Raw genomic sequence first — 12,420 nt, 5'->3', positions numbered from 1 at the left:
GATAGCACCCCATTATGGTACGAACGAGAAAGATAGGCTGCATGGATAGCTATTTGAAATACTGCGACCCCAGAGATCAGGGAGGTTTATTATCCGCACGAGATGGAATGTTAATCATGACAGATTAAACGGATCTACGCGAATCAATAATAATGATCACGTTTCTATGGTCATGTCATAATAATAATAATAATAATAATAATAATAATAATAATAATAATAATACTAATAATAATAATAATAATAATAAATGAAATGGCGTATGGCTTTTAGTGCCGGGATATCCCAGGACGGGTTCGGCTCGCCAGGTGCAGGTCTTTCTATTTGACTCCCGTAGGCGACCTGCGCGTCGTGATGAGGATTAAATGATGATGAAAACAACACATACACCCATCCCCCGTGCCATTGAAATTAACTAATTAAGGTTAAAATCCCCGACCCAGCCGGGAATCGAACACGGGACCCTCTGAACCAAAGGCCAGTACGCTGACCATTCAGCCAACGAGTCGGACATAATAATAAAAATAATAATTACAATATTTGTGGTCGCCGTGATTCAGGTTGGTTTTGGCCAACAAGTTAGGCTTCCCTTGGAAGCCCATATTCACAAACCTTGTGACTGAGACGACGGCTGGTAAATGTCAGGATTGTAAGTTGTTTTAGGTACGCCTTCTCAGACTTTTATATATCGAATTGACAATGCCAAATAATAAGATAAGGCTCAATTTCGCGAGCTCTTACTGGCATGCACGTTATGCTAGGGCCCTTCCGTCGATTTTCCCCTTTGTTACGATATCATTCCGGGCTGTGTTATATGTAAATGGCTCCGGAGGTAACTGATCCAGGAGAACGAGGAGGCGACCTCAAGGCAGGTTTGTGCTCGCGCCCACATCTTCTCAAATGGTATCTGGTTCGAACCATACGGGTCAGTTCGACCGATTAGGTTTACGTGTCCAAATACACGGGTCGCTGTTCGACCTCATGTAATAACTGCTCCCGTCATGAAAGTGGTAGGATGATAATGGTTAGTATTTTCATTTTCAAGTTCGTTTATTATCGTTGCATTTGAAATCTCTGTCAGAACATAAATATTACATCAATTAAGAGGAATAAATTGCTCGTTTGTGCACATCAAAAGAAAACAGTTCCATTATTTTTATTGTACTCGTCTAATTTTTGTCAGGGTGATGTCAGGAATCACGTTTTTGGTCACAATTGCCCTTCTTACATCAGCTGTCCGTTGTTCAGACACTTGAACGTTGGGATACTTTTCCATGAGTGCTCCGTGGAGTCTGTGGCTGTAGTCTATCGTATACGTTTCCAGCCTCGTGACTCTGTAGTAAGCTCTCATTATAAATCAGTTGACATAATTGTGCCATTTTATTCGGGTGAATACGATCCTTTCTTTCATAGCATCTTTCAAATTATACCAATAAAGGTTCAGCCCAATTTTACGACGAATTTATTTACAATATGGCAACCTGTATTCTAGAGACAATTATAAAAGAATTAAAAGATGCCATGCACACGCATGAACAGAAATAGTGTCCCGATATACACAAAGCATGGCGTCCCCCCACCCTCACATCCTCGCTTAACGCATTGCAGCAATTAGAGAGTCCCTCACAAGACTTCATTGTGATTGAAGTGGGCACAGTGATGGATGTAAAGCAATACACACACTGTGCCTTCAGCACTACCCGTTCATTCCCTTCCCCTCCTTTTCGGTACTGAAGCGACCTTAAACTCTACCCCTTCACTCCCTTCTCTCTTTTTCAGTACTGGAGTGGGGCAGTGTTGATTGTTTATGTCGGGACACCATTTCTGTGTATGCGTGTACTACACCCTAATTGTCGACTCAACTCCAGACTGTTCCCAGACGAATCACTTAGCATTAGTGTGCTTCGATACGTATCTTTGATAGAAGCAGAACATAAAGAACGTGCATTTAAGCACCTATTGCGGGTTCCTCATTCATCTAACCAACTAGAAGAATTGAAATGTCTAACATAATTGTGTTTATAAGTTAAAAACTGCAAGCTATGAAAACGCATCTAATATGTCAGGCCTGACAGGACTTCAAGCCAGGATTAAGAGAGACAATAAATTTGCAGGCTATACAGCTGCTGAGTGTTAAACAAAAGTAGTGATATGTTTCCCTTTTGTACAAGAACTCTACAACTTTCTCTCGACATCTACATTTAGATGGGAGCTTTTGAAAATACATCTTGAGAAAAACAAAACTCCAGTGGTCAAATCTTTGTTATCCGTTGGTCTGCAAGGCCGGATTCAATAAAAGCACTGGAGAAAGTCTACAAAATGCAAAGTTGCGTTAAAGAAATAAGTGAAGACCCAGGTGTTAAGCCTGTTTCCAGGTTGGAAGCTGGAGGCCTTGAATTGGAATTCCACAATTATTTCCAAACCACTTTCTTATCACATTTTAAAGACATTTTAGAAGTTCTTGAAAAAAGCAGGTCTCTCCTTTTTGCGCATCAGACCGAGTTCTATTTTTGCAGCGTGCATGCAGCTGACCACTAACGATTTATTGCCGGCTCAAAAAGTTGCATACTCATGTTCATCAAGGCGCAGCACACGTTCCGCCCGAATCAACTAACTAGCATGGCTCGACAAAATTTCTGCATGACTGAGAATTTAAATCATATTGTACAGTTAAATATAAATATCCTAAACTAACTTACGTGGTGAAAGAGGAACATGACATGAGTGTGTCCAATTTGTTCAAGTGTGGAACAGCTCTCGTCATGTAGGTTATGTGTTCGTCCTAACGATTTTGCAGTAGCTCAGATAGAAACGAACGTTAGCTAGTTTCAGTTCCTTAATCTACCAAATTTCCATTCTCTTTTGATACAGCTATTAAAACAAATCATTAAAGAACCAAAATCTAAAATCTTTGTCTGAGTAACACGTTCACTATGTACATTCTGTCATTTTCAATCTTTAATCAGACCACGTAAATCACCTATATGGAACACATTTACCTTCGTATCTATATAGAGAAACCAGACGAGAAGAGCCGTTATATGGCATTATAAAAAACAAAGAACATTTGAAAAGGAACGATGCTTTCTCATAAGGCAAATTCTTATGTATAACCAGCTGTATTACCCGTCGCTGACGCATTATTGAACAACTCACAAGGATAGGGATAGAAGGAGAAGCCAATCGGATACCATTACCAACGATGTTCACCGTTGATGGACTTACCAAATTCGTGAATATCTCCATTATTATTAGCTCTCCGGTAAATATTGGACATTGAAATTTCTATCAATTTTGCTACATACACTTTTTAAATAGAACAAATATGTAAGGAAACATTTGTAAATGTGTGCAAAATGTAATAATCGCAAACATGTCCGATATAATTCCTCGTCCGTTAAAACTGCATGAAATATAAACGATCGGAAATTATGTTTTGCATAACTTTTATTATGTACATTATTTCAACATAGTTAATATTAACATTTGACAGTTCCTGTTTTGGCCCACTTAATATTTATACGCCAGTGTATACTAAACAAATAATATAAAGCCTAATACACAATCTGGTTACTCCTGAAATTAAATACCGAATTTCGAGAAATTCTATTTAGCCGTTTTGCTGTTATGTCGTAACAAACAAACAAACAAACAAACAAACAAACAAGGAGACAGACAGATAACAATTGAACTGAGCCTACTTTTGATTTTGCTAAATCGAATTCGAGGGTAAAAATAAAGTATGAAGCAAACATTTGAAGTATGAATAACTACAATTGTATTTATATATTGGTTCTTCCCACAGAACTCTGAGAGATTTCGTCTCGCACCAACCTGATCAGGTTTCGTGTATATAGCGATCGTTAGAATGGAGCAGTTACAGGAAATCCACTTATATTTCTATATTTTCCCGCTGCCATCCTCTGAAAGTCTACGTTTTATAACCACAGATTTCCCTTGAATATAATCCTAAATCTTCAAGCGATTAGGCATTTTTTTGGTGAGAGTATGTGCACCCAAGGGACTCAAACCAAAATCTCCTACTCCCCGGAGAAGATTTTTTACCTTTTGATCTAAGACATTTTTCAATCACAAGAAAATTACATTCAGCCCCTTGATGTTGAACTGATCTACAGGCATCTGCAGATCACGGATTGATTTACTTTGACTCTACTTGACGATGCACCAGAGCGTCCTACAAGCCATGGCAGGAACTATTTATAAATGTAACTTAACTGTACATTAATTTTACTGTAGGCCTCTCCACGGATTTCACGTTCAGGCGACAGCCTATCATGGATGTACAACTCAATGGGGTATTTTTATATTGGGCAAAGCACTAGATAGCTGAATATTCTACATCAACGGTACGGTATCCTCTGCCTGGCGACAAAAAGGAAAATCCGAGGGGCTTTCAATTTGAGATTGTGGGATGGCGACCACTGGCCACTTACTTGTGCCAGCCACCTCGTTTTCATTCTTCCGACCCTGACAGTATTAAGTTTGCATGGAATCTCTCCTATTCACGCTCTTCTTGGATCTTCCCTTCCTTTTGTTGACACCCCCGTAACTGGAAGGGGTCGAAACTCTCCCATATTTCACTCTGATAAGTGTTATGAGAGGATGGCTGCCCTTTTGTTCTCCCCCTTTAAAATAGTAACCACCACCTCTTCGATTCAGATGTGAGTAATAGATCTCCCTAGTCAGCGCGATCCTGTACCCGACGTTGACGGTGGCATGAAACGACCGACACCACTGAATTCAGGTTTTGTGGATTATTACATCAGCTGTGAAATAGCTGTACTATCTGGTTATTTCCTTATGGCAAGTACTTTATATGAGTCCCTTAACATTAGTACCGGTATACAGAGTGAGACACCTAACTTTGCCACCGGTAATATTTATTAAACAACAAGGAATTTTGAAAAAACACCCTCCCCAGACAGAACTTAAGTAGAGGGGCCCATGAAATTACTGGATACAATTAATTACAAAATGTACGGAAATATAATTTTCAACCTAAACTTACGCATTTTTAGATGTAAACCCCCAATTATCTTTAGAATACATTTGAAATCAGGAAAAGAGAGATACTTGTTCAATGCAATACTTTAATTCAATCACCGAGCGAGTTGTCTGTGCGGTTACGGGCGCGCAGCTGAGAGCATGTCTTTGGGAGATAGTGGGGTCGAACTCTACTGTCGGCAGCCCTAAAGCGGGATTTGTATGGTTTACATTTTCACACCCGGCAAATGCTGGGGCTGTACTTTAATTAAGGCCACGGCCGCTTGCCTCCCACGTAAAAATCAATTGTAATTATTAATTCAATCCAGAGTAAATGTAATGTGAAGTTGACGCTTGACACCACCTCAAAAGTGTATTCGCGTGTTATCAAACACGATCCATGGCCAGAGAACAACACACGGCTATGTGTGAGACGCTATTTGCTTTACGTCGCACCGACACAGATAGATCTTATGGCGACGATGGGACAGGAAAGACCTAGGAATGGGAAGGAAGCGGCCGTGGCCTTAATTAAGGTACAGCCCCAGCATTTGCCTGGTGTGAAAACGGGGAAACCACGGAAAACCATCTTCAGTGCTGCCGACAGTGGGGTTAGAACCCACTATCTCCCGGATGCGAGCTCACAGCTCCGCGCCCCTAACCGCACGGCCAACTCGCCCGGTATGTGTGAGACGACCACAATGTTTCCGATTTTGGCCGTAATGTTGCGTTAGTACATTTCAGTTCATTTTGTAATTAACGTCCTATTTGTGGAAGTTGTTAAAAAATCCTCGTTGTTTAAGAAATATTGCCGGTGGCCATGTTAGGTTACTCATCTTGTGTATTATCATCCGATCTCCGTGTCAAAACTGTAGAGTCAATACCACCTGGACGATTCGAAAATAGTTACGAGCCTTCCTTCATGTTACAGTCGCACCAATGTAGTTAAGTGTTGTTTTTTTAATGCTATTTGTTCGGGGCGTCGACCTATAGAGGGCTTTTGCCCCTACGTACACCATATGATATGAACCTGCGTGTAATTGGAATTGCGGAAAAGCGGCTGGAATTGTTTCCCTGAATGTACCTCCCTATTACCCTTCCAAACAAATTTCCTAACTTATACGTACCACTGCGGTTTAAGTGAAGGCCATCTGAGCGCAGATCCCTACCTCCTACCCACCCATTAGGATCTAGGGTGATAGACATAAAGCTGAAAATTACAGGCCAGTAAGTTTGACATCCGTTGTATGTAAGCTTTGGGATAGCATTCTTTCTGATTATATTAGACATGTTTGTGAAATTAATAACTGGATCGATAGAAGGCAGTTCGGTTTTAGGAAAGGTTATTCCACTGAAGCTCAACTTAGGATTCCAGCAAGATATAGCAGATACCTTGGATTCTGGAGGTCAAATGGACTGTATCGCGATTGACCAGTCTAAAGCATTTGATAGGGTGGATCATGGGAGACTACTGGCAAAAATGAGTGCAATTGGACTAGACAAAAGAGTGACTGAATGGGTTGCTATATTTCTAGAAAATAGATCTCAGAGAATTAGAGTAGGTGAAGCTTTATCTGACCCTGTAATAATTAAGAGGGGAATTCCTCAAGGCAGTTTTATCGGACCTTTATGCTTTCTTATATATATAAATGATATGAGTAAAGGAGTGGAATCGGAGGTAAGCAGATTTTCAAAAACAGCTCTGCACTGTGGCCACTTATGAGCTGAGACCCACTCTGCATCTACCGATCACCATTCTGTATATACAGGCGAATTAATCAATCCGAATGGGTCAACATGAACGAGGGCTATGAATATTTTCGTTTTTGAAAATCTGCTTACCTCAAGCTGGGTCGAAACCGTGGTCTGGGGCACAAACAATTATTACGCGAACCAACTGGTGACCACAAACATAAAAGTTAAGGCCCCTTCCATCGTCCAGTAAACTCGCTTTACTTTTGACAAATAATATAACCTCCCAATTTCGGCATGACTGCATAACGACAATGGAAGCTTAGAATGGGAGTATATATTTTACGTATATTGAGACATCTCGAGTACACACCACTTCAAAAAATGTGATGGAGATTGAAGGCTCACAATGTACTGCAGTCTGTTAAGTGAAATAACACTCACTGGTTTCCATTTCGAGGAGAGAACGGAGTGGGAAAAGTTCAAATATAACAGTGACTCTCAAGATTTTACATAGAAGTTTAACGAAAACGTACAAGACAGTGCTCGTGAGCCACAGAAAGAGATATTGATGAGCTGTCTCTTCGTGAGGTTGCTGATGTCATTGTCCAGCCCACGTGCATTTCTTGATGGCCAAGAGCGTCGACCCGCGTATCGTCACCACGTAAGAATCCAAACCGCCCCGAGCAGACCTTGAACCGAACGTCGACCATTACTAGCCCTTTAATCAATTATTGTCTTGAAGTCTTGCGGTCATCAACCCCAGTCACTTACGAGTCTGTTTATATTGCCTCATAACATAAATTATCAAATGTCCTATTCTTCGGCTGACGACCATTGTACAGACCTTCGGTTCAGAGAGTCCTAGGTTCGATTCCTGGCCGGGTCAAGGATTTTAACAGCGTCTGATTAATTCCTCTGTCTCGGAGACTGGATCTTAGGGTTTGTCCCAATACACCTACCTTCATATAAACACAACACAACACACTACCAACCACCACAGCACTAAGCAATATTGAATACATCCCTCTCCAGAAGGTTTGCGTCAGGAAGGGCATCCGACCGTAAAAGAGCGCCAATTCACATGTGTGACACAGTTCGCACCCGCGACCCAATCAGGATGTGGGACAAGAAGAAGATAAATTCTTAGATAAAAGTTGAGAGACCTTCATGATTCATTGAACACCGAACAAGAAGACTACTTATGACACTCATAATCAGAATGGGGCTTGAACAATGTTGTCTTCAGTTATATAGCTCCGTTATGCTACAAGGTATATTTGAACCATTTATCTACCCCTATAAAAGGCAATGTCCTGACTGATTGCCAATCAACGCACAGGAAAAACTACTAGCCATAAAGAAATTGAATTTTGGGGATACATATTTATTGTACTGTAGGTGTTCAGTAAGAAAAAGGGTTTCAAAACATTCTACCGAAAAAGGGATGAAACGGGGGTAAAACTTGAAAACCAAAATATCCATCCCTCCGAAACTGTTCACCGGACGCAATTGAAATTTCACATAATGGTTGATCCTTTGTGTACTAGATATTAGATAAGAAGACATTTAGAAAAAAGTTCAGCCCTTAAGGGGTTAATGGGGGTTAATTCCCGAAAACAATGTTTATTTCTCGGAAACTGTTTGACACACGAAGTTAAAATTTCACGTGATGCCTGCTCCCCTATGTCCAAGATTTCACATAAGAAGTGGCTTTAAAACAATACACCCCTAAGAGGTTTTGACTGGAGGGAGAGGGGGGATGAAGACTGATGACAAAATTATTCTTTCCTCCAAACTATTTGATGTACGAAGTTGTAATTTTACAATAAAGTTGTTCTTTTATGTCCAAGGTGTCAAATACCATATGCTATAAGATAGTTTTCCCCTAAGGGGTTTAGATGGGGCTTGACTCTAAAAATCACAATAATAATTCTTCTGAAACTGTTTCGTAGGTGTGAAATATAATTAAAACTATTTTGCGTATATAAGGATTGTGATCATGCAGCAGTTGCTGAAGTTCTAAAACTAACCAAGGCTTCAGATCAACCAAGATCATCATCATCATCTGTTTACCCTCCAGGTTCGGCTTCTCCCTCGGAGTCAGCGAGGGATCCCACCTCTACCGCCTCAAGGGCAGTGTCCTGGAGCTTCAGACTCTTGGTCGGGGATACAACTGGGGAGAATGACCAGTACATCGCCCAGGCGGCCTCACCTGCTATGCTGAACAGGGGCCTCGTGGAGGGATGGGCAGATTGGAAGGAATAGACAAGGAAGAGGGAAGGAAGTGGCCGTGGCCTTAAGTTAGGTACCATCCCGGCATTCGCCTGGAGGAGAAGTGGGAAACCACGGAAAACCACTTCGAGGATGGCTGAGGTGGGAATCGAACCCACCTCTACTCAGTTGACCTTCCGAGGCTGAGTGGACCGCGTTCCAGCCCTCGTACCACTTTTTCAAATTTTCGTGGCAGAGCCGGGAATCGAACCCGGACCTCCGGGGGTGGCAGCTAATCACGCTAACCACTACACCACAGAGTTATCTATTTATAAAACTGAGGGTTCTAACTGAAATAAAGTCAGTGCACGACTAGAGGAGACCATTAATGATACCAACATATTCTTTCCCACATTGAACGTCTATATTTTGAAATATTGAAACCTCTCATATTATTAATCAAATTCCCACAAGCTTGATACATATAGCAAATATTAAAGGAGGTTTCATGCCGATTTGTAAGGATACGTCACATGGAGATGGTTCTGGACAACCACCGCCGCGTGCGATTGAGCTCCATAATGCTCAAACCTCATCCTGCAGCAGAGGAGAGGCACGTCCTCCAAGAATGGTGGTAGGTCATCTAGCGTTCTCCCGTCAAAAGTTCCTCATATTAATGGGGACCAATGATTTGATCACGCACGTTGTCACACCATATGTTCACGCCCTACTATACCTGAAAAGCTGCCTGCCGTACCCAATAAGGATTATCCACATTCCAGTATTACGTTGCTCTTCGCCACTTCTTCCTCACGATCGTTCAACCTCTCTTAAACTACTGCTCTCCGATTTGGTCAACAGCCGCCCCCTCCAATATCAAGCAGTTAGACAGAGCAGTGTCCTTCTTTGCTGCAATTGTAAGGAACAGAAACCCCAAGCTCAGAAATCTGTCTACGCAGCAGATATTAATGGCAATTAATGTGTCACCGCTGCACATTAGGCGACAGGTAGCTGACCTGAGTTTCCTCCACGAGATCTTAAATGGACATTACCGCTCGGAACATGTTGTTTCTCTCTTCTCTCTCCGCGTTCCTTCCCGCTCCACCAGAACCAAAGACCTTCTCCACATTCCCCACACTCAGCACTCAATACTTCAACGATCTTTCCTAATCCGCCTCCCAACACTCTTTAACAATATTAATAGGAGACAAGAGCTTGATATAGCATCAAATAAAAGTGTATTCGAGAGGTGTGTAAATAGTATCTTAAAGATAAGTTGATGTGAAGGAATTATACCGCCATCTTGACCCACGACGACTTGGCTATGAACATGGACATTCTCATGGTTTTCGATTTGGACAGTTATTAGTAGGATGTGTACCTGATCTTGTTATATTTTGTTATGTTTGTTATATTTTATTATGAAAGTTTACGTTTGTTAAATAGTCTGTTGACAGTGCAAGTAAAATTTGCTCAGTGTAGCTGTATCTTGTGCTTCGTGAATAAATAAATAAATAAATAAATAAATAAATAAATAAATAAATAAATAAATAAATAAATAAATAAATAAATAAATAAACATATTATGTCGATTAAAGGTTCCATTGTTGTGGAACCGCGCTTCGTCCGTAAATAAGATGGTCGCTAAAAAGGCAAGATCAGTGTCCACATGCTGCAGGGTCCATTGACAGAACGCCACCCGTACTTCGAAATGATGACCATGGAGCTCCTGATGCAAGTGCAGATGGTACGGGTGAAACCGCTGGGTATGCAATACCCGCACAACAGACACCCGGCTGGTGTTTGTCTCCTGTGCAATGGCCCGTGTGCTAGAATGAGGGTTATGCCGGACAACGTCCAACACAACCTCTTCGTTGTGAGCAGACGTCACAGGCCATGTCATTTCAAGAGAAGCAGTAGCCTGCAGACGTCTTTCCACACTCCGAAATGTCATGCCTGTCGGTTGTCGTCTATCCGGATAGCGTTCTTGATAAAGGCGTTGTGCCTGGTGTGAATTCTGTCTAATTTCTCCATACATGAGTAACATATCCACATACTCATCACTTTGATACATCACGAGGCAGCTTTGTGTTGTGTTGTTTTGTGACTTGCCTCTAGGGAGGGGAGTTCGCACAGCTTCGTACCTACCTGCCATCGCATGTTGATATCGTTCCAATACGGCACACTTTGCCCTACCTGTGGTCTACGAAGCTTCCTCATAAGCTCAGTAGCCTATGCCATGACACATACGACCGCTTACAGGGTCAAATAAACAAATCATTCTGTGGAAGCTATCAAGTAAGCAACCTTAGCACTTATCAGGCTATTGGCAGGAAAAAAAACCACTTGCGTGGGATTCGAACCTTCGAGCACCGTCTACTATCACAACTCCCACCGAGCCCTTGTCATGTGAGCTATTGCGAGGATTGAGATACGCGGCGCAGTTTCCAGCCTATGTGTGCACCTCCTGTTGTAAGGTACATATTCTTCGTATCTGTACTCGTTTTACGGGTTCACTTGAGGTACTCATAATGAATTAATTAATAGTGGCGCTCACGATCCCTGCTGTTTTCTAGCCCGTCACCATACATCTCGTTATATTTACCCGGTTTAGGGAGAGGGACCGATTTATTTCAGAGTTGTAGTATACGCAGCGGGATGCATAAAACTAAATCGCAAGGGGCTCGTGAACCACCCGATATAATACACTCATATCTTTCCTTCCTGGGCTTTGATTTGCCAGGTATCTTTCTACCTTTTCCTGTGTTATACTTTGAAAATGTGCTGATTGAAAGGTCTTTAGTCTATAAACCAAAATATATATTTTTTTAAACACTATCAAAGAAGAACGAGTTTAGTTGGGCAGTTAGGATGTTGTCCGTCTCTGTGGTGTAGTGGTTAGTGTGATTAGCTGCCACCCCAGGAGGCCCGGGTTCGATTCCCGGCTCTGCCACGAAATTTGAAAAGTGGTACGAGGGCTGGAACGGGGTCCACTCAGCCTCGGGAGGTCAACTGAGTAGAGGTGGGTTCGATTCCCACTTCAGCCATCCTGGAAGTGGTTTTCCATGGTTTCCCACTTCCCCTCCAGGCAAATGCCGGGATGGTACCTCACTTAAGGCCACGGCCGATTCCTTCCCTCTTCCCCATCTGTCCCTTCCAATCTTATCATCCCCCACCAAGGCCCCTGTTCAGCATAGCAGGTGAGGCCGCCTGGGCGAGGTACTGGTCATTCTCCCCAGTTGTATCCCCCGACCCAATGCCTCACGCTCCAGGACACTGCCCTTGAGGTGGTATCCCTCGCTGAGTCCGAGGGAAAAACCAACCCTGGAGGGTAAGCAGATGAAGAAGAAGAAGTTAGGATGTTTATACAGAAATTATTTGAAAATGGTAGCCATAATTGGGATGTGGAGTTTTTTTTTTGTTTTTTTTTGCTAGTGGCTTTACGTCGCACCGACACAGACAGGTCTTATGGCGACAATGGGATAGGAAAGACCTAGGAGTTGGAAGGAA

The 12,420-nt window shown here is 42.1% G+C and overlaps 1 protein-coding gene across 1 annotated transcript in view; it reads right to left on the bottom strand.

Annotated features, from left to right (window-relative positions):
* The window catches only part of LOC136871635 (uncharacterized), a 193,933-nt gene extending 182,949 nt beyond the window's left edge, over positions 1-10,984 (bottom strand). The window contains exon 1 of the mRNA XM_068227138.1: positions 10,688-10,984. Within this exon, the coding sequence (XP_068083239.1) occupies positions 10,688-10,984 (297 nt within the window). The remainder of the gene's footprint in view (positions 1-10,687) is intronic.
* Positions 10,985-12,420: the final 1,436 nt, after the last annotated feature.

The sequence above is a fragment of the Anabrus simplex genome, chromosome 1 (genome assembly GCF_040414725.1).
Source record: "Anabrus simplex isolate iqAnaSimp1 chromosome 1, ASM4041472v1, whole genome shotgun sequence".
Classification (NCBI taxonomy): Eukaryota; Metazoa; Arthropoda; class Insecta; order Orthoptera; family Tettigoniidae; genus Anabrus; species Anabrus simplex.
Note: the sequence above shows the minus strand (reverse complement) of the source record. Positions and strands in the feature narration are given on the sequence as shown.